The sequence below is a fragment of the Delphinus delphis genome, chromosome 9, assembly GCF_949987515.2.
Source record: "Delphinus delphis chromosome 9, mDelDel1.2, whole genome shotgun sequence".
Taxonomy (NCBI): domain Eukaryota; kingdom Metazoa; phylum Chordata; class Mammalia; order Artiodactyla; family Delphinidae; genus Delphinus; species Delphinus delphis.
In genome coordinates this window covers 56,470,929-56,493,490 of record NC_082691.1, presented here as the reverse complement: position 1 = coordinate 56,493,490, position 22,562 = coordinate 56,470,929, and the positions used below count along the sequence as shown (strand labels likewise).

Genomic DNA, 22,562 nt, shown 5'->3' with positions numbered 1-22,562 from the left:
GCCTATGTCTGTATAGCTTAATGGTCAGCCAATGACCTGGGCAATGGTTGTGCTCAAACATCTTAAGCCTGTAAGACGTCCAGCCTCTGCCAGTTGATTTGTGTATAGACTGGGGAATGCACTCAACACTGCAGCCAGTTCTCTAGTCTCCTTTGGGTTGAACTTTTTGGGTCTCCCCTTCACACATGTAGCTTCCAGTCAACCAGAGCTGTATGGAGAACTTACCTCAGCCCTTCTATGGTTCTCTCATTTCTGGGATTTCTGTATTAAATTTCTTCTGGTCCACTGCTCACCCTAAACCAGGTCCACAGCGTTGAGCTAGCAAGGCAGCAGGTTTTCTCCCTCTCTTTCCATCCGAACCCACCACTCTGTACTTGCAAAGCCACAGGTTTTTGTGTCCCCTCTCACTCATCCCTTTCCTGAATCAAGTTACTCCCCCACGGCCACCTCTTTGGCAGCAAAGCTGCTGGGTTTCTCAGCTAGTTCCAAGCTGGTAAAGCTTCAGTTTTCATCAGCTGAGGCGGGTGGGGACAGCAGGGCACGCCTGAGGAGGTATTTGGGAAGGGCCCGGGCCAGAAGGCCACAGACTCACACTGTTCTCACCCCAAGCCCTAACAGTTGTGCAAGATCAAGTTTTTTTTAACTACCTTTGGTCAATTTCCAATACCCCTAAATGGATGTTTTTGACAGTTCGGTCCGGTTTTCTATTTACTTTCTGCAGAGGGGAACTGCCAGCCTCTTCATGCCACCATTACCAGAATTCAAGTAATGTTTCTAATTAAAAAGAAAAATCAAAGTTTTAACTCTACTAAACCTTCATCATCACAACTTATCATCAAGTGAAAGGTCGTCACGATAATTGGTAATATTGCTTCTAATGAGGCAACTTTTTAGGATGCTCATTGTCATGTTACTGGAAAACATGGGCAAAACAGAAATAGCCTCAATGTTCCTCATCAGGGGAATGCCTAAATCCCCATCCTATGAATAATCTGCAACCGTTAAAAGAGCATGATTTTGGGCTTCCCTGGTGGCGCAGTGGTTGAGAGTCCGCCTGCCGATGCAGGGGACACGGGTTCGTGCCCGGGTCTGGGAAGATCCCACATGCCGCGGAGCCACTGGGCCCGTGAGCCATGGCCTCTGAGCCTGCGCATCCGGAGCCTGTGCTCCGCAACGGGAGAGGCCACAACAGTGAGAGGCGCACGTACCGAAAAAAAAAAAAAGAGTGTGATTTTATATGTACTAACATGTAAAACCCTCCAAAACACGTTTTTCTGTGGAAAACAGCAAGTGTCATAAAGATAGTATTGTGTCATATAGAGAGAAATGAAGCACACAAAACTTTCCACAGGTACAAATATGCAAATATACAGGAATCGGTATATAACAGTATAACAGGTATTACCCCTGGGGAATGAGGTATTACCCCTGGGGAATGAGCAGAGATTGAAAGAAGGGTTAGTTAAAAGGGCTCTTGGCTCTATCTGGTAATATCTTAAAGTTGTTACCAAATTAATATATTTATGCATACCTGTGTAACAAAACAATGACTGAACAAATGAACTGTTCAAACTATGAACTGTATATCTGGAAAGTCAATATCATGAAGGTTCCTAGAGGTTTCTGTACAGACTTATAAGGATTAAAGAAAACCACCTTACCTAATAAAATTAAGTAGGCTTATATACAAGATTTTATTAGGCAAAAATGCTTAGCCTCATTTCTCAAGTCATGGATTTGTCTCTCCAAAGATAAGCTCCTTATATAGAACACTTCATCCCTTAGATACCTCATGCCTTATGTATTAGTTTGTATTTTTTATCATGGATTTCTTTCCTAGTAAGCCATTTCAGTCCATGTCACATTAAATAATACCTTTTCATAATTTTAACAAGAGCACTTTAAGTGATGAGACTATTTTAATGCCTAGAGTTAAGCATTACAATGAATGAAACTCCCTAACAGTTGCTCTTAATTTTTTACATGTCCATTCTACAAATCGGATATTTTTTTCCCATTTTTACCTTAATCACGACCTTTATAAATTTCAAAACAAAGCCTCCAAGCCACTGGGGGAATAAATGAAAACAATTTACCTTCCACTGTTAGCCATGCACACACACAATGAAAACTGTAGTTTCTGCATGTAGCTCCAGGGTATTTGGTATAAGATGACTAAGAATTTCTACATTGATTCTTGATAAATATTTATCAGGCTAGAGGACTCTTCTCTCTTATAATACTGTATTACTCTCACAACTGTAAAATAACAAAATAGAGCATCTTTTCTATTTGTACTAAGTGACTGAGCAAGAATTTCTCACTATTGCTGCTTTAAGGAGCCCCTTCTGTAAAAGCTCTTTTAGGCTTTTCTGCTCATAACACACCCACACATGCTAATTTAATCAAAGCCATCAAGTGGTGTCAGTATAAAAGTCTTAAATCCCTTACTCTTTACAACTCCTCCATCATTGAATCAAGCCTGCACACCACTGTTATTACATTTTCCTACATTTTCTATCCCATTTCAGTGTTAAAAAATTGCCATAAGCTGGAGGGTATAAGTTTTATACCCTTTTATACATCTTAAAGATGAGAAAAAATGAGGCCCCAAAGTTTAAGAGACTGACCAGTGGTAAGTCAATAGTTTAAAAAAAATATGTACATCATATTTACATATAGTAAATGTAAATGATTGGCTCCAAACCATGCTCATCTTTCCCAGCTGTAATCACAGATTATTTCCCATATATGATCCCTCTACAAAACACTCTCAATATTTTCCCTAAACAGAAAGAAGGAAAATGTCCAAGCGACTGAAAGGGTAACAAATCAGAACATTTTGCAAGGGACTGGCCAAAAGCACAGCGATACGAAGACATGAGTTCTGTCACCGAGAGCTTGCATTTCAACAAGCGGCAGATATGAAGAAAACTCATGAAACGATTCTGTTTGGTCACTGGAGAGAACACTGGGCATGAGAAAACGCAGTTCCTAGTCCCAGTCTTGCCACTATGCAGTATGACTTTATTATGATTTTAGCCCTGAAAGAGTAGCCACAAATTTCTACTGGTCAACACCAGCCATCTCTCATCATTTCTACTGCCATGCCAAGTGTTCAGACACGGTGATGGAATCAGAAATATCCTTGTGAAACTTGGAAGCAGTTGCAAAGTTCAGGAAGATGGAAGAAAATGAGTTGCCAGTACTAACATGCTCAGGAGCAGCAGATGACTAAAATAAATGCCTAAAATAAATGCCTGCAAGAACAAAAGACGACTGAAATCAAACTCCAGATTAATAGTCAGAAATGGCCATTAGAAACTCTTTGAAGTCAGGGATGCTGGATGCTACAGATCAACGGTGGGTTAAGATACTTCTCTCACCACTCTACTTTATTCTCTCTTTCTCCCTGAACTGTGAAAGATCAAACAGTCATGGAATCAAATGTATGTATTGAAATCTGAAGGAAAAAAATACATTAAATATAAAACATTTCCTTTTTTTGCAAATTGCCGACCTTCTTTTTTCTCTCATATTCTTTGCTTAAAGTAATCTTATCAAGAATTCAAGAAATGCTGAAGGAAGAGTGATAACAGGTACAGATTTTAATTATGTCACTCTACATTATGTAATTCCAAAAAAGATTATAATGTCTAACAAACGAAGTCAAGATCCAAAGGGAATACATACATTCATAATTAATTTTCCTAATTATTTTTAAATACTAACATCTGGTTAAACAAGCAGAAAGAATGGTTTTCCAGCATTCATTAAGTATTTCATACTTGTTCCCTGTTTCTCCTTGCTAAATGATAACCTCTCCAAGAACAAGAGCTTTCTCTTCCCTTATAGCTCCCAGTAGAGAGCCTTGTATACAATAGGTACTCAACAAATGTTTAATAAGTGTTTAACTAATGCTCTGAATTATTTTTCCTTTATATTATCTGGCTTTCAGCTCTGATTGGGGATAAAAGTTTGTATAATCAACAACTTGACACATACCAAAGTAAAATACAAAGTCACCTGGGGATTAGTTTGAGTTTGAAATAGCACCAGTATGCCAAAGGAACCAACTCTTGTTAATTTCTTGTGCTAACAATGAAGAGGTCTAAAGAAAAATTCAAATTGAAGCAAAGCATGGATGGCTGTAGTGGCTCTTAGAGCAAACAATCTTCTTTCGGAAGGGAAAGCTGAAGGGTGTTCATCACAGATCCTTTTACCCAAGGTATAATTAAAAATTAAAAATAAACATGGTTAGAAAGCAGAAACCCTTCTCTCTGACAGGCTCCAACATTTTGGCATATTTGGATTTGACAAATTTAAGTGTCAAGCTTGAAAGAATATTAAATACAAAAACAAAAGTAAAATGAATATTTTTATTCAAGAGGACAAATATCAGTATTTCCAGGTTAAAATAAACTGAATTAATCTATTTTTGCTCTCACCTAAAATCTCTCTAAAATGTAATAACAAAGATGTGTGTGTGTAATTTTATTTTATTTTTAAAGGCACAAAGATGTGGAGAATTAGAGATAAATTGACTTTGGAAGCTGTAAAACACAGGGATAAAGGATTAACTGATTTAGCAGACCCAAGAGGTCAAACTCTAAACAAGCTACAGGAAAAGCAGAAAATCATTTCATTTACAAAACAAAATCTTCCAAAGACTGAGGAATTAGCAGCCCAAGGTACATGAAGTGAGGGGAACTACAATGAGGAGACTCAGATAATATTAGGTCAGCATTCATTAGCTGATCCCTTAGTAAACCGTAGTTACCTTTCTCCATTCCTGTATTTTTATTTTCTTGAAGTTAATATTTATTTGCTTAGTTTTTCATATATACTACTTATCAATAATTCAACCCCACCCTCCTTGCAGGGTACTTGCTGCCCCTCACCCTCACCCATGCAGGACTGAAAACTAGGGGTTGATCTGGAGAGAGTAACGTAAGAAATGTCACTGGACAAAGGACAATGAAATCATATGGAAAACAGGATTACTGAATGATGAGACAAACCTTCCACCTGCTTCTCCCTCTTGACTATCAAAAGCCTTTACCCTTCACATCTTTACCTTCCAGGCAGATATGAAGAGTCTTCTCTAGAGAATATGACCAGCCTAAGTGGAAAGACATAGACATCAAGATCAGGCATTACCCCCAAACAATCCAGTCACAGAATGGCTACAGTGAAGCTCATACATGCAAACAGAGTTCCATGGTTTTAGTTCTCTGCTGTTAAGAATGAGCTACTGGGACTTCCCTGGTGGCGCAGTGGTTAAGAATCCGCCTGCCAATGCAGGGGACACGGATTCGAGCCCTGGTCCGGGAAGATCCCATATGCTGCGGAGCAACTAAGCCCGTGCGCCACAACTACTGAGCCCGCGTACTGCAACCACTGGAGCCTGTGCTCTGCAACAAGAGAAGCCACAGCAATGAGAAGCCTGCACACCACAACGAAGAGTAGCCCCCGCTCGCCACAACTAGATAAAGCCTGAGCACAACAAGGAAGACCCAATGCAGCCAAAAATAAATAAATAAAATTAAAAAAAAAAAAAAAAGAATGAGCTACTGCACTTTGTGTTGCATTTTGGTAACTGCAAAATTTCAAACTTTTTCATTATCTGTTACAAATATAAAACTTTAATGGATGAGGAGTTGCTCCTTAAGGATGAGCAAAGAAAGTGGTTTCTTAAGATGGAATCCGCTCCCGGTGAAGATTCTGTGAAGGCTGTTGAAATGACAACAAAGGATTTAAAATATTATATAAACTTAGTTGATAAAGCAGCGGCAGGGATTGAGAGGACTGACTCCAATTGTGAAAGCACTTCTACTGTGGGTAAACTGCTGTCAAATGCACTGCATGCTACAGAGAAATGGTTCATGAAAGGCAGAGTCCATCAATGGGGCAAACTTCATGGCTGTCTTATTTTAAGAAACTGCCACGGCCACCGTGATCAGTCAGCAGCCATCAACATCGAGGCAAGACTCTCCACCAGCAAGAAAATTACACCTTGCTGAAGGCTCAGATGATGGTTAGCATGTTTTAGCAATAAAGTATTTCTTTATTAAGATATGCAGGCATAATGCCATTGCACATTTACTAGACTACAGTATAGTATAAACCTAACTTTTATATGCACTGGGAAACCAAAAAATCCATGTGACTCACCTTGTGGTATTTGCTTTATTGTGATGATCTGGAACCAAACCCGCAATATCTCCAAGGTCTGTGATGGATTTATATACTGAGAGCATAACTATATTGTGCTGGTCAATCTGTCATTAAGGCAATGTGAAATGTCCTAAAAATTTATTTTTTATTTATATTATTTATTTTCAGCCACATTGGGTCTTCGTTGCTGCACACGGGCTTTCTCTAGTTGCAGGTAGCGGGGGCTACTCTTTGTGGTGGTGCGCAGGCTTCTCATTGCTGTGGCTTCTCTTGTTGCAGAGCACGGGCTCTAGGCGTGTGGGCTTCAGTGGTTGTGGCACGCAGGCTCAGTAGTTATGGCTCACGGGCTCTAGAGCACGGGCTCAGTGGTTGTGGCGCACAGGCTTAGCTGCTCCACGGCATGTGGGATCTTCCCGGAGCAGGGCTCGAACCCGTGTCACCTGCATTGGCAGGTGGATTCTTAACCACTGTGCCACCAGGGAAGTCCTAAAAATATTTTTTAAATGACCCTTTTATAGAGAGATATAAGGAGACTGAACCTATCAGACATTAAAATATATTTTAAAGCTGTGTTAATTAAAACAGGGTAGTACTCATTCAGGTAGAAATGGGAAGATCAGTGGAACTAAATAGAGGATGGCTAATCAAAATAAAAGTGAAATACTAATGTTAACCAAGGAGAAATGCAGAGGTCAAAAACTCTGTTTGGTAACAGAGTTGGGGGTACACACTGGGGCAGCTTCTACATAAATTAAGAAGTATGTATCTTCAAGGATTTTCAATGCCACATTGTTTATAAAAGCAAAAGACGAGAAATAATCTGGTTAAATAAGTCATAATATATATACTTATAGTATGTATGCTCAGTTATAATATATATACCTGTGGAAAGAATGGGCTGTATTCATGTTTACAGAAATGAAACATCTACAGTTAAAAAAAAAAAAAGTGAGTATACCGGGCTCCCATTTGTTTAAGAAAAGAAGGTGGGGAAGGAGTAATACACACACTTACATATTTGTATATGCTTTTGTGTGTTTATATTTATGTAAGAACATATAAGAAAGTACTAATAGTGCTTGACGTGGGAAACAGATCTGAAGTAGAAAATTTGACTTCTCATTATATATCTCCTTCTACTCTTACTTGTTTTTAACTGGGTTTTTTTTTTTTTTGGTTAAAATTTTTTTAAGGAAAGGAAAAAAACAAACCTGATTCTTTATGTTCCTAAGGGTACATAAATGTTAAATGCATTAAAAGTCATGCTTATTAAAAAAAAGAAAAAAGAATGAGTTACTGATATTAACCTTGGGATCTCAGACGCTGAGTGACAGAAACCAGAATAAACAGGTAAAATCTACTTGTAATAATAAAACTATTTAAGGCTGAAGGAAACAATCATTAAAATCCTCAGAGGAATATGAAAACATTGTATTCATCAAACTAGAACAAGACTGCTGTAGGAGGGGAACATCCAGGGGAAACAAAAGAGCTTCTAAAATAAAAATGCAAAAGTAGAAATAAAAAATGCAATATAAGTCATGGAAGATAAATTTGGGGAAATACCAAAAAAAGTAGAAAAGTACAGAGGTAGAAAGAAAGAAGAGAAAAAAGTCAGAGGACTAATAGAGGGCATCTAAATAAGTGGAATTATTTAGAAAGAAGAATATACAAAACAGAAGGGAGAAAAACATTAATGAAACACTTAATATTTTCCAGAACTGAAAGCAGTAAGTTGCTAGACTAAATGGGGCATACAGCACGCAGTGAAACAGATGAAAACAGAGGTATACTAAGACACATCATTGTGAAATTTCAGAACACTAGAGACAAAGGAAAAAAACCACAATCACATGTCAAGAATTAGGAATCAAAGTCCTTTTGAACTTTTCAATGATGACATCTAAAAATAAAAGACGATGAAATGATGCATCTAAAAACATTTCCACCCTAAAATTCTTTACCCTGCCAAACTATCAATCAAGTGTGAGGACAGTTAAAATTAATTTTCAGACCTGTTTATAAGGTTTCATAGAACTAATCTACCACAAACACTTTTTCTTAGAAAGATTAAAAAAAAAAAAAGACATGCTGCCCTCTGAGCATGTAACAAAGGGGCAAAATAGAAAAGGGGAAGATATGAGATAAAGGAACTAGAAGACGCAATCCATGAGAAAGGTAAAAGTGACTCTCAGGAAGATGGTGACAAGTGTGTATCAGGTATGGAGAATAATGAGTCTATCCTGGACAGTGAGAAGGTCCCAGGAGCAACCTCTTCAAGAAAATCAAGTTGATAAACTTGGATAAACATACTGAAAGGTGAATTAAAAAACTAGTAGAGACTTTGGGGGTTGAATTATTGATAAGCAGTATATATGGAAAACTCAGCAAACAATTATTAACTCCAAGAAAATAAAAACAGAGGAATGGAAAAGGTAACTACAATTTACTAATGGGTCAATTAATAAATACTGATTTAATAAAAATATTAATATAATTATGTTGGGAGAATTGAGGGATCAGAAGTGTGTGTATATATATATAGAGAGAGAGAAAGTAGGGGTAGAGTGGAAAAAAGAGCTAAATCCTCATCTTCCATAACGGTTAAAACTGAACCATCAAGAAATCAGCCACATAAGCATACCATAAATGATATGGAGCTCAGTGACAAAAGCATCAGCTAAAAAGTTCAAAGTTGTAGCCTCTAGGCATCAAGAAACAGAGATAAAGAGCAAAACAGTCTTTGATCTGTACATGCATTAACAATTTTAATATGAAAACCTACCAAAAAATATGCCTCTTGTGTATAAAGAGTAACCAATTTGAACACAGAAATATCAGAATTACAACTGTTCTTGCAGAGTTAAAAACAAACAGGACTTCTTCTTTGAAGGTGAAAAAGCCTGGAAACACCAAGTCATCTTTGGATGATATGCTTCATTAAATTCTTCTTTGTATATATTATGATATGAAATGTATTTTAGTAAAACATTCCATTAAAATATAACATTTAAAATCAATATTTAAAAAACCTATAAAGAATATTTTTAATTTTCAAAAGATATGTATTTTCTCTGCATTCATAAGTGTACAGATATAACTTTAACAAAAGGAAACTTTTTAATCAATCTTACTTAATTCATCATAAAACTGCTTCTTCTATTTACTGGCATGTTTATCTAGTTTTAACCCAAATCATTTTCCTTAATTCACATACCACTAATTCCACTCCAACTAGGAACTGGGGCTCAAAAATCACTGATTTGTAATCAAATACAATTCAGATTATACTACTGTTATACTAAAATGACACAGATCTCTCAATGTAAAAACATTTTATAAGCTACTAGAATTAGCTATCAATTTCCAATATTCTTATTTCACTCAACACTCTCAGGCTGTTGTTCACTTCTACTTATATCAGCCTTTAAAGCACTGAGCAAAACATTATGTAAAAGTAAGTACAAGACACTGCATTAAAAATAAGCACAATAATATATTACTGACAGTGAAAAAGAAGGAAACATTCTCTTCTCCAAGGTATAATGCCACTCCACTAGGTCTCCTGGGCAGCAATGCTCAGGTTAAGAAGACAGGGGAACACAGTCTCCCCACATAGGAAGTCCATGTATGGAATGTCAAACATAATGTACAATATTAGAAAACTTCATTCTATATATCCAGATGGAAACCCTGCATAGAATAGCCTTACTAATTATTTTAAAAGTTTTAGAAATTTAGAAAGCCCAAAGAAGTCCTGCCTCGGTGAGAGCAGCTATATCCTATCCAAAATGAAGAGATTATTTTAGGCTTTAACCTCACATTTCTTATTTGGAAGACTTTCTGGTTGTAAGAAACTTGAGGAACACGCAATATGTTCAAAGTGGTGAAAGAACATTCTAATTACATAAAATGACAACTGAATCCTGGTACTATTTTAGTCTTTTTCTCATTGCAATTTTCCTTATGGCAAGCATAAACACTAGACACAACTGGATATCCTTGCCAGCCCTTCAGTTCTAGCAGTTAAGGAGCTGGATACCATGTTTTGAGAACACTGGTAACAAAATGAACTAGAAATATGGTAATTTGTGTCTCTCATAAATGTTTAAAAGGTTACATAAAAATATTGTTTCAAATATTGCAGAAAGTTTTTACAAGTCCTTTTCTGTAATGACAGTTTTCTGCTTTAACAGAATTTCCTTCATATGCTTTGGTTTGATAAAATTGCATTAATGGTGTAGTTACAGTAAGACTTAGTGAAAAGATTCACCCACTAGCCTGGCTACAGCTCATCTGCACTCATTACAATACATGTAGCCCTAGACAAAATTATCTGGGAATCAAGTTTGTCTTCATCTCCCCTCACTTCTGATTTCCACAGTTCTTTCCTTCCTTTCAGTGCCCTCCTTCCTATTCTTATCCCCAGCTTTTCAATATGCTCAAACTTCCTTATTTTCCCCCCAAATCAGCAAAGTCCTAAATATTGCTTCACACTTCTATTACTTGCCCCTTGGTTCTCTCACATTCTCTATTTCAAACATTTACTACCCTAGTCAGCAGATGATTTTGTCAGAAGGGAAAGAAAAAGAGGCTATCATTTATGATTTACTGAAATTCCCCTCCACTTGTAGAATCAACTGTATCAGCACCGTTCCTTACCTTTTTTTCCTCAAATCTCACAAGAAAATATGCCCCTAGTCCTCTACAAAGCTGCTGTCTGTGTGATGAATCAAGTCCCTCCCACCCACTGTAGGACCATGACCCATGGGTTATCCCTCTCCTGTAACTTCAGTATTTTTTCATTTGTAACTCCCACATTTTTAAGTTTTAATATCTTCCTCATCTTTCAGTAATGATATTTTAAATCTCCATTTTGAACCCCATATCACTTTTTTAAATTTATTTAATTTATTTATTTTTGGCTGCATTGGGTCTTCGTTGCTGCACGCAGGCTTTTCTCTAGTTGTGGCGAGCGGGGGCTACTCTTCATTGCGGTGCGCGGGCTTCTCATTGCGGTGGCTTCTCTTGTTGCGGAGCACGGGCTCTAGGTGTGTGGGCTTCAGTAGTTGTGGCTCATGAGCTCTAGAGCTCAGGCTCAGTAGTTGTGGCGCACGGGCTTAGCTGCTCGGTGGCATGTGGGATCTTCCCGGACCAGGGCTAGAACCCCATGTCCCCTGCACTGCCAGGGGGATTCTTAACCACTTGTGCCACCAGGGAAGCCCCCCATTTCACTTTTAAGTCACACCCTCCTCTCTCTCCTTTTGCCCATCACAGCTACTAAGCTTCTTTAAAGAGTAGTTCACCCTGGGCATCTTTTCTTCAGTTCTCCACCTTCCCATTCAGCCTCCGCTATCTGGCTTCCCTAGCCACCACTCTCCTCAAACTTCCTAACTATGTTTAGGAACAAGCTAACTGAAAAATCAAGCACATATTCTGTCCACGTTCTGCCTGAGGGCAGGCTGTCACTCCTGTTGGTGTTCCTCAGATCTTCACTCTTTCCTTGAATGATATTTACTTCTAGGGCTTCAACCAGTTTCTATCTGAATATGATTTTCAAATCTTAGTTATAGCAGTCACTTTTCCCCAACTGCCTTCTTAATGTATTGTACTTTCCCCGGGAACCCCAAATATGGTGCCTTTAATTTACCATTTTCAAAACTAGTCACTCACCCTAACTAGAGATTCTAGCTCTTGTTATCACGACATCACCATCCACCCTTTCTCCAAAGCTTAAAATCTCAGAATCATCTGATTTTTTAAAATTCTCCCTAACCTAGACATCAAATTCTCCTCCAAATCCTTCTCATTCTACTACAGAAAAGTCTCAAAAATTCATCCTCATCACAATTTCCAGGCTCTGACCTTTGGTTTAGAGTTTTTATCTTCTCTTGTCTAGACTATTTTAAAAGCCTCTTACCTGGTCTACTGATCTCTAATCTTTCTCCACCCTGGTCCTGGCTCCATGCTGTGTCCAGAAGCATCCTTGTTAAAGTACAGAGCTCATCCTGAGAAAAGCTAGATCTACAGAGGTTTTTTTTTTTTTAAACAGCTCAAATAGTGCTGTTCCTAATTTGCTCTCACAATGCAGTAGCCCTGCTTTTAGTACATTTTTACTGACCTAAGCACTAATTAATAAAGCAGTTTAAGGCTCCATTGGTTTTTTAATAAGAAAATATGTAGTATTATAATTGAACCAACAGAATTGTCTGAAAGTGTTTTTATACAATAAGCACTAATAAACATGAAATATAACTATAGCATCACTGCCAGATTGTATTAAATATGCAAATCTGAATCTTTTTTAGTATCCCCCAAACTAGATTATTTTAGAGTAAATTTCATTGGTAGTTTTTTCAAGATAACACTTATTTTTTTACATGCACTTAGAAAAATACGTAGAATTCAAAACAGATCCAATGGTAAAGTGGTTTTTAAATTCAGCCACGATGGTGGTAATAGAAGAAAAGTACATAATTTTAAGTAACTGACTCAAAATCCAACTCTTGTACCCCTGGCGGCTATCATTTTACTCTAAGCCACCACCATCTCTTGCTCATTTACTTCAGTAGTCACTCAATTGCTCCCCTGCTTTCACTCTAGTTCTCAACAATATTCTCCAGATTGGCTAGAACCATCATTTAAAACATAAACAGATTTTGTTACTCTTGCGCTAAAACCGTCCAAAGGCTTCCCACTGCACTTAGAAAAACATCCGAACTCCTGACCATGACCTACAGAGCCTTCATGACTTGGCACCCTGTGCGTCCCTCTGAGTTCATCTGCTACAACTCTCTCCCCGTGGTCCGCTCTAGTCACACTGGCCTTCCTTCTGTTCTTCAAACATGCCCAGTTTATTTCCCATTTCTCATCTCCCATCTTTACCATCTTTTGTTCTCTCTGCTTGAAATGATCTTCCCAGATACCCACATGTATATCCTTAATCTCTTTATTTTTGCTTCAGTATAAATGTCACCGCCCCAGAAAGTGAACCCTAACACCCAGTCTAAGGAAGCTCCTCTCCCCAACACACATCCTCAGTCATTCTCCCTCCTATCAGTTTTGTTTTCATCCTAGGGCTCATCTGAAAGTATCTTTGCTTGCTGTCTGTCTCCCTTGCTAGAAATTCACTCATTGTTCTGTCTCCTCCAGCACTGGACAGTGCCTTGACACACAGAAGGCATTCAGATATTCATCAACCAATTAACAAATATATGCTAATGTTTCTCAAAGTTCTATCAAATAAGATGATATTTTCTTGCCTAATCTCTGTAAAGATATCCCACGGACACAATGAACTCAACATGCCCAAAACTCATCAAATTACTTCTTAAAGCTGGTCACCTTCCAGTATTCCCTATCTCAATTAATGGCGCCCAGGTATACCTGTTCAATTTCCTTTATTCCTGCTACCTAATCTGCCACCAAGACCTTTCAATCTGTTGTCTTGCATATCTTACAAACACACCCCTTTTTCTTTATCTCCACTGTCACTTCCTTAGTTCATACTCTCATCCTCTCTCACCTTAACTTCTAACACCTTCTACTTATTTTTCTTACTTTATCTACCCCCAATACCACCATCAGAGTGAGCTTTCCAAAATACAAATATGACCATGTTTCCTCCTGGTTAAAATCATTCACTGGCTCCCCACCACCTATAAAATTCCAATTACTTAACATGGCATAAGGGCCATATGAGGCATAAGGACCTTATATTCCCCCCTTTAACTGTTCAAACATCCTCTCTTGCTCCCCCTTAAGGGGCCCTTTTAATTCCAGCCACACCAAGCCATTTGCTATCCATAAACTTATTGCTTCATACTGCTGTGACTTTATCTTAATGGTCTCAAATGAAGCCTTTCCTGACCCATCCTAGAAGATATAGAACATACAGCACTTATTGAATAGTACAGTTGATCCTCATTATTCACGGATTCTGTATTTATGAATTCACCCACTTGTTAAAATTTACCTTAAGCCTCAAAGTCAATACTCACAGTGCTTTTGTTGTCATAGGCAGACACAGAGCAGCAAAAACAACATGCCCAGTGTGTGCATCCCCAGCTTAGGTCCAATTAGGCAACACTGCGCCTTGTTGTTTCAGCTCTCACACCAAAAATAAGTATCCTTTTCATAGTCTATTGAGTGTCACATTTTTCAAATTTTTGTGCTTTTTCATGGTGATTTCACTGTCTGAAATGTCCCCCAAGCATAGTGCTTACCTGCTGTCCATTGTTCCTAAGCACAAAGTAGGGTGATGTGCCTTACAGAGAAAATACAAGTGTCTGATGAGCTTCCTTCAGGCATGAAATTATAGTGCTGTTGGGCATTCAATGTTAATGAATCAACTATATATATATATATATATATATATATATATATATATAGACACACATATATATCAAGGTGTCTTTAAACAGAAACACACACAAAGCAAGGTTATGTATTGACCAGTTAATGAAAATGTGATCAGAGGCTTGTAGGAACCTAACCCTCTTTTAGCCTAGAAACAATGACTCAGTACTGCCTAATTCAGTGTTCACAGACAACTTACAGAACAAAACTACCACAAAAAATGAATAATGAGAAGTGACTGTATTTGCATTTACATGTCTATCTCTACCACAAAATTAGTGGGTTCTCTGAGGGCAGAAATGTCATCTTATTTATCTTTGAACTCTAATTTTTATTATTATGCCAAACATACTGCAGTTAACATTTATTGCATGTAATTAAAAAAATTGTAGTTTCTCATTGTTGTAATGTAATTTTGCCCTATATATTTACACTTCATGGTAAGATCCCCACACCAGGAAGGCCTTGCTCAACTGCACAGTTAATGGCCTGCACTTCATCCTCCATCCCAGTCCTTTCACCTCTTTTATAGCCAAACATCAAGCTCTTTAAGTTCAAACTTAAAAAAAAAAAAAAAAAAAGTCACAGTTAAATGAAAAGGCATTTACAGATATTTATTTTTCTTCAGGTCAGTTAGCATCGATGGGCTTAGAGCTAAAAACTATGTGACAAGCTTCCAGACACAATGGAAGGCTGAGCACACATGCCTACACTGTCTCCCTTCTGAGGTCCCACTGACATGACAGACCATGCTTTTTAAAAAGAACAGAACACCAACAGTACTAGAGGTGAGATGGGAGAGAAATGAAAGATTAGAAACCAGAAATTTTAGGAAATACTAGAAGTCAGAAAGCTGGTGAAGAGGCTTGCATGTCTAGCAAAAAGATGGACTTGAAAATCTAAAGTAATTCTCTCACAAAATGCCTAGAGATGCTAACCAAAGTACCAAAAACATCCTCTCAAGTACAAGAGTAAGTCCTCAAGAAACTCCTCATGCGCCAACATGAAGAGGATAAAAACAAACTGGTAAGCATGTGCTTGAGTCATGGCTGCATGGAGTGTTTGCAGATTTCAGTACCTAGTTCAGAAGCAGCAGTTTAGGCCTTGGTCTGTTCAAAAAGAAGAACTGCCAATTAGACCCCTCCATATAGATCAGGGATGTTACAGGACTAAGCCCCACCTGGTAAAAGAGTGGCCTAGCAAAGCTGTCCCTGTTGGCCAAGGAAGACAACGAGGAAATGAACCTTTTTCAGCTTGAACTCTGTATTCGGGGGCAAATACCACCTGAGAATTTGTAACCACAGCCTACTCTCAAGGATTCAGGGTTCCAACATACCTACCTAGTTCAGAAAACCCCAAGCTGAGAAATTACACAGGTGCCAAAGAAAACCTTTAGCAAATCTTCCCTGGAGGAATGTGTCCCCTAACCAGGCTGCACAGAATCCCTTGAATAAAACCCTGCCAAGCATGAGCTCACAATTCGAAAATAACAAAAAAAGCTCATGAGAAAAAAAAAAAAAGAGATAGGTAATTGAAAACACAAGAGTAATACTATCATAAAGGAATGCAGGTAAGATTGAATAAATGTTGTAATCTAAGCCATCAGAGGTAAGCGCAGTTCTTCCCAAGTGGATTTTTTTCTGGGCCTCCCTTGAGAAGTGCATGTTTGCTCAAATATTCTTCTTTTATAGTAGAGTCAATAGTTACTGGGTAAAGTTGAAAAAATAGACACATGTTTTCTAAGACACACAGCATAATTTTAAAATTTACAAAACTCTCACCCAGGGTAAGTACCGCTCCCCTCCCCAGGAGCACATGGAAATGTGTGAGGGCATCTTGGATGCTCCAATGGCTGTGGTAGAGAACAGGGGCGCTAAACTTTAAGTGGTGCTCAGCACAACCCCACAAGACAAAGCACAGTACTGCCAAAGATGCCAAAGAGCAATTGTTGAGAAACACTTTACTGATATGACTAAATCTGAAGCTATTATCAACGAATAACGCTATGAAGTAAAACTGGGAACAGAAAATTTGAAACTTTCATTGTACATTCATCCTTCTGTACTATTTTAACTGTTTATCATTAATATTTTTAAAAAATTAAAAATAAATTTATATAAACAAGTAATGGGAGGGACAGCTGTCCTGCTCATCAGTCAACATAGATCTCTCCTTTTAGATAAACTAGGTTGCTCAGCACACCAAGGATAAAAGCAGTGCATCAGACTACCCTACAATTCCTAGACTCAGAAGAGCAGTCCTTCCAGCATTTAAATATTTCTTAGCCAAAGTATCTCCTGAATTAAAACAGACTTACTGACGCTGGTTGTGTGCTCATGCAGTGAGGATCCGAAACCTCTTTTGTGAGGCAGCAGCTGCAACTGGGTGCTCTCCACGGCTGAAAGAAGCCCAAGGAAGGAGTCAAGACTCAAAACAATAACTACGCACATTTGAAGTGGTGGGGTAGGATGGTTCTGTTGTGCAGTTCCAGAATATGTCGCTTAACAAGCCAATGAAAGCCTCTTTTTAACAAGTGATCTATCAGTGAGGCAGATCAGTTTTAGACTGACGGAAGGTCAATTAATGAAACATTTGCACAGATGAAAATGGAAGATTAAGATATAAGTGATGTGTACTACAAGTAGACAGAAAATATTTACTACAAAAAAACCCCCCTACACTTACTCCAGAACTTCGCTTCTCAAAGATGACAAATTTTCAACACACACACACACACACACAATACGGATCCATCACATCCTGACTACTACATAATTTCTTTATACTTTTGCTTTCCCTCCCTATTCCTTTCCGTACACAGAGTGCTAGTACAGCTGACCCTTGAGCAATGGGGGTTTGAACTGTGTGGGTCCACTTACACGTGGCTATTTTTCAATAGTAAATACTACAGTACTACACGATCCATGGTTGGTTGAATCCACAGGTGCTGAGGACCAATGATAAATATCCAGACTATCAGCCCCTACACCCCACCACCCACCATGTTATTCAACAGTCAACTGTACACACAGGCATACTGCACTTATATTTTAAGTGCAGTAATGGCCAATATGTTTAGATGAACATCAAATTGAGGTATGTTAAGGAAAAAAATAAACCGGTTCCTAATGTTTTTCACTTATCATTATGAAACCATTCTAATACCTTTTAAAATACCTTTTCATATGCAACTGTTTTATGTAGGGTAATCTTTATCTATAAGCAGGGATAAAATTATTCTAAAAGAAATAACTCCTAGATGGTTTTTCTAGGAGTTAAACATTTCATTTAAATGAACTTGTATAATAGAAGATTACAACAGTTTCAAATATTGTCAGAAAAAAAATTACCTTGCACGAAAATATTAGAATGGATACAAATATCATCAGAAAAAAAAAAACCTGGACTCTAAGAACTAGCTCAACCCAGACCTGGGACTTGAAGCACATGAAAAAGCCTTCTTACAAAAGAAAGTACTTAAGAAATCGCATCACGAGGCCCTCAGAATTGGAAAATAGGGTGATCCCTCAAGAATTAAATTAGTAAAAGGAAACACAAGATACATAGTCCTAGCAGAAAAATGTCACCCTAAGAGAAGACAGATCGAAGTATTTGGAAATATTTGTCTAATCAAAGTATCCAAGATATAGCCGTAGGATAAGAACACAATAAAGAAAACAGTGACAATCAAGTGTATTGTAAGCTGTGGGAAGAAAGTGTGTTAACAGAAGGCAATACCTGGTCAAATCTAGAAAAAAGGAAATAATAAATTGACCAGGTCTCTAAAATTCCCCAGGAAGAACTTGCCTACTCCATATTCCAGGGTTTCTCAATCTTGGCATTACTGGCATTTTGGTCCCTTGTTATGGGGGACCATCCTATGAATTGTTTAGTAGCATCCTTGGCCTCCAAGCACTAGATGCTAATAAGCACCTTTATCCAAACTGTGACAACCAAAAATCTTCAGATATTACCAAATATCCCATGGGAAGCAAAACTGCCCCCCTTAAAGAATCAGTGGTATATTTTAGAATATACATTGATCACACTGAAATACAATATACACAATTACACAATATACACTGAAATACAATGCAAACCAAGCTAATAAAGTTTGACGTTTCTAGCATCAAAATCACCTCACTTTTCTTGATCACCCAGTAAATGTCTCATAATAATTTGGCTTTCTAGAGAAAGTATCATCATGGTTGCAAGAGGTATTTACTATATGGTTTTTTGATAAATTAAAAAAAAGAAAATGTCAGAGAGAAAGGCCCATGACCATTCTTTATATATGCCTTCTGATAATAAAATTGAAATCACATACTTCTCATATTTCCCCACAACTTCTAACACTGTTTTAATTGTTTTTCAGGCATTTGAATGCTTTTAAAATTTAATATTCCTGGTGTAATATTCTTATCATCTTCATCTGTACTATCAGCGTCTTGCTTTTCTAAGTTTCCCTTTTTCCTAATTTTTAGTTTCTCTGTCCCTCCCCTCCAGGACAACACGCACACAGCGCCTCCATCATCATTATGGTAAATACCCTTCCTTTGAAAGTTAACAGTATATCATGCTGATCCAAATATAATTTGACTTACTAGTTAATACCCAGGTAAGTGGTCTCAAAAGAACTTTTCTATCCTTTAATAATAATAAAAAGGGTCAAATATAGTTGAGAACAGCCTGTTTAAATCTAAGGAATGTAACAACTTACTTAAAAATAAGAACCTAAATGAACCTTTAAAACAAGAACAGGGCTTATCTTGGGAAAAGATCCCTAAACCCTGAAAATCCAGGGACTGTCCTTTGCCTAGGAATCCCTTGAAAACTACCTTGAAAAATACCTCTATATTCCATTTGATCAGCCACAGTGAATTCACAATTTCCCTGTATTCATCTTATACTCCCCGTTCTCTCTGCCACCTGTCTTCCAAGCTCTCGTTGCTTCACCTTTAAATTACCACTGCCAAGTCTTCTACTACTATTCTCTTCTTTGCTGTAATCCACTCAGCATAAGACTATCACACAGATCACGTTAAAACATCATTTTAATGACAATACTGTATTAGAAAAAGAGAGCTTTCTGCCATCTGGAAATGCTTAAATTTCTCTTTTAAAAATCTAGCCTGGGGCTTCCCTGGTGGCGCTGTGGTTGAGTCCGCCTGCCGCTGCAGGGGACGCGGGTTTGTGCCCAGGTCTGGGAAGATCCCACATGCCGCGGAGCGGCTGGGCCCGTGACCCATGGCCGCTGAACCTGCGCGTCCGGAGCCTGTGCTCCGCAACGGGAGAGACCACCACAACAGTGAGAGGCCTGCATAACGCAAAAAAAAAAAAAAAAAAAATCTAGCCTTCCATCTATTCAACTGAACTCCTCTATTCTCTAATACAAACTCTGTCCTGACTACATTGATCTTTTTACTTCCTATACCTACAACCACATTATCTCATTCCCACCCAAATGCCTTCATTCATGTTACCTCACCCAACAATATTCTTTTTTTCTTGGCTATTCAATACCTAATCAATTGATGGCCCCCTTCTTGCCTTTTTTTTTTTTTTTTTTTTTTTTTTGCGGTACACGGGCCTCTCACTGTTGTGGCCTCTCCCGTTGCGGATCACGGGCCCAGCCGCTCCGCGGCATGTGGGATCCGCCCGGAAAGGGGCACAAACCCGTGTGCCCTGCATTGGCAGGCGAACTCTCAACCACTGCGCCACCAGGGAAGCCCCCACTTCTTGCTTTTTTACAATCAAAGTTTTAGAGTTAAAAGCATCTTAGGACATATCTCAAAAATTAATCCAATCAAATGAGCAGCAAGTCCCTCCCTACAGATAAGAATTTCTTTTCTTAAACTATCTCAAAACTTACAGTCTGCTGCACATGATAAACCACTACTTATATGCTAATTTCTGAGGTTTCCTAATTTGCTTAATAATAAATATCAAGCATTGCCTAAAATCATGGGACAATGCTTGGCTGAGGGGACACAAAGACCATTTCTTCCCTCAAACAGCGATATAAAGTAACCTTCATATTATGTGAAATTCCAGTATATACATATATACACAGATTTACTTTTGGTAAAGATTTCTACTTGAGTGTAACAAATTCTAAGCTGTTGTTTCTGGAGATATTTTGGAAGAGAGGGAACTGCAGGTTTGGAAGGGAAATAAAGAGATGGCAGAGTAGAAGATATTTGCTGGGCACTCCTAAAAGAGATAGAAACAGAGACAAAACAAATTTCCAGCCTTTGATCTAGAATCACAGTCTGTTGGGAAGGAGAGAACAGAGATGAGAATGGAAGGACAATCAGAGCCAAGTCAGTGTCCCACTATGTCACGTTCTGACATGAACTGGCATGAAGTTACCACGGACCGAAAGGAACTATAAATACCCACTTGGCTATAGCGAGCTGAGTTAAATAAAGGTTACTAAAAGCTTATTCTTTTACCTCAAATATCCAAGTTATGCTATCTCTAAAACAACAGTTAGAAACACAAGTTGAAGTTAGTAACCTTTATGTGAAAATAAGAAAGGCTCTGAATAAGATGTTCTAAAAAATGCTTCTTAGGATTTATGAAGCATTTCCTGTCCCCCGCTACCCCAAGACTGGAAATCCTGAAACATTTCTTTCAAGGAAGTAGTGGTAAATGGAAACTAGTTGTATAGTACCCGGGATCTCCAAACGGAATTGCATAAAATGTCATCGATAATTTGTTTGATATATTTAATGTTTTAACTGGGAGGACATTAAAAGTTTATAAGGTTTTTAAGGGTTCATTCACAATCTCAGACTCCTTAATCCTATTTCCCCCACAACAGTTTAAATTCCTTCAGGGAAAATTTCTCTACCTTGGGTTTCTCAAGAACCCAGTGCTAAGGATGGCAAGCACATACTGTGATGGCTTTGCCCATGTGCCTCCCAGAGTGTTCCAACCTTCTTAAAAACGTGGTTTAGGGCTTCCCTGGTGACGCAGTGATTGAGAGTCCGCCTGCCGATGCAGGGAACACGGGTTTGTGACCCAGCCCGGGAAGATCCCACATGCCGCGGAGCGGCTAGGCCCGTGAGCCATGGCCGCTGAGCCTGCGCGTCTGGAGCCTGTGCTCCGCAACGGGAGAGGCCACAGCAGTGAGAGGCCTGCGTACCGCAAAAAAACAAAACAAACAAACAAACAAAAAACATCTGAATCAACTTATATAAAATTACGCATGACCATCATTTACTTTCTAAAATAAGCAACTTCAATGAATTAAATTTCTTTAACTCAGCTACCCAAGTTTCTTATACCAAAGTCCCAGACAGGATATTTAATAGATGAATAAAAAGGCAAATAGTTTTATGTAAAATGAAACTTCCTGTAAAACATTTTATTGTATGTATATAAAAATACATATTCAAGGTAAAATAAAGACAAATCCACTTGAAGACAGCAACATTCATTCCAAATACTAAAGAATTCCTATTATATGATAAATGGACCATTATGAACATATTATAAGTATGGTCATTTTCTTCATTCCAAACAAAGTGCTACATTTTCAAACACTACTTACTTCTTTAGATTTTAGGGGGAAAGCAGGAGGAAAACTCAGGATTGTGTGAATTTTATAAAAATTTTAGATTACGTTGGAAGGAATTTTTGAGGTTACATAGTCATCTTTCCACCCAATATTTAACTTGCCTTTGTAAACACACTGAAATGTCATATAAAAATAAGACTTATTAACTTTAGTCAACAGCACATAACTTACTGGACTACTTTAAAAGCAAAGTTCTTTTAAAAAATATTTACTAACAGACATAGCTCTTACACTGGAAAGAAAAAAGTGAAAGTATGAATCAAGCAAAGGCACTGAAGACATATTTGTTCAACAAATATTATCCACTGTACATGTAACACTGTACCAGACAGTAAGAGAAGAAAAGGATACTGATATTTACTGTACCAGACTCTGTGCTAGACACTTTACATATATTATCCAATTAAAATCTTACACCAACCCTATAAAGTAGATGTTATAA

At 38.0% G+C, this 22,562-nt stretch overlaps 1 protein-coding gene across 9 annotated transcripts in view; it reads right to left on the bottom strand.

The window, feature by feature from the left end:
* PALS2 (protein associated with LIN7 2, MAGUK p55 family member) overlaps positions 1-22,562 on the bottom strand; it is a 218,525-nt gene that overhangs the window by 73,703 nt on the left and 122,260 nt on the right. The window contains exon 2 of one of the 9 annotated variants that reach the window (XM_060020616.1): positions 16,853-16,933. The exons of 6 other annotated variants lie outside the window; for them this stretch is intronic. Coding sequence is in view for 2 of the 3 variants with exons in the window: in XM_060020609.1 (XP_059876592.1) it covers positions 16,853-16,985 (133 nt within the window). In the remaining variant the exon portion in view is untranslated. Of the gene's footprint in view, positions 1-16,852; positions 17,634-22,562 lie in introns of those variants that run through there. 2 more of the 9 variants (XM_060020609.1, XM_060020610.1) reach the window with 2 other exon arrangements.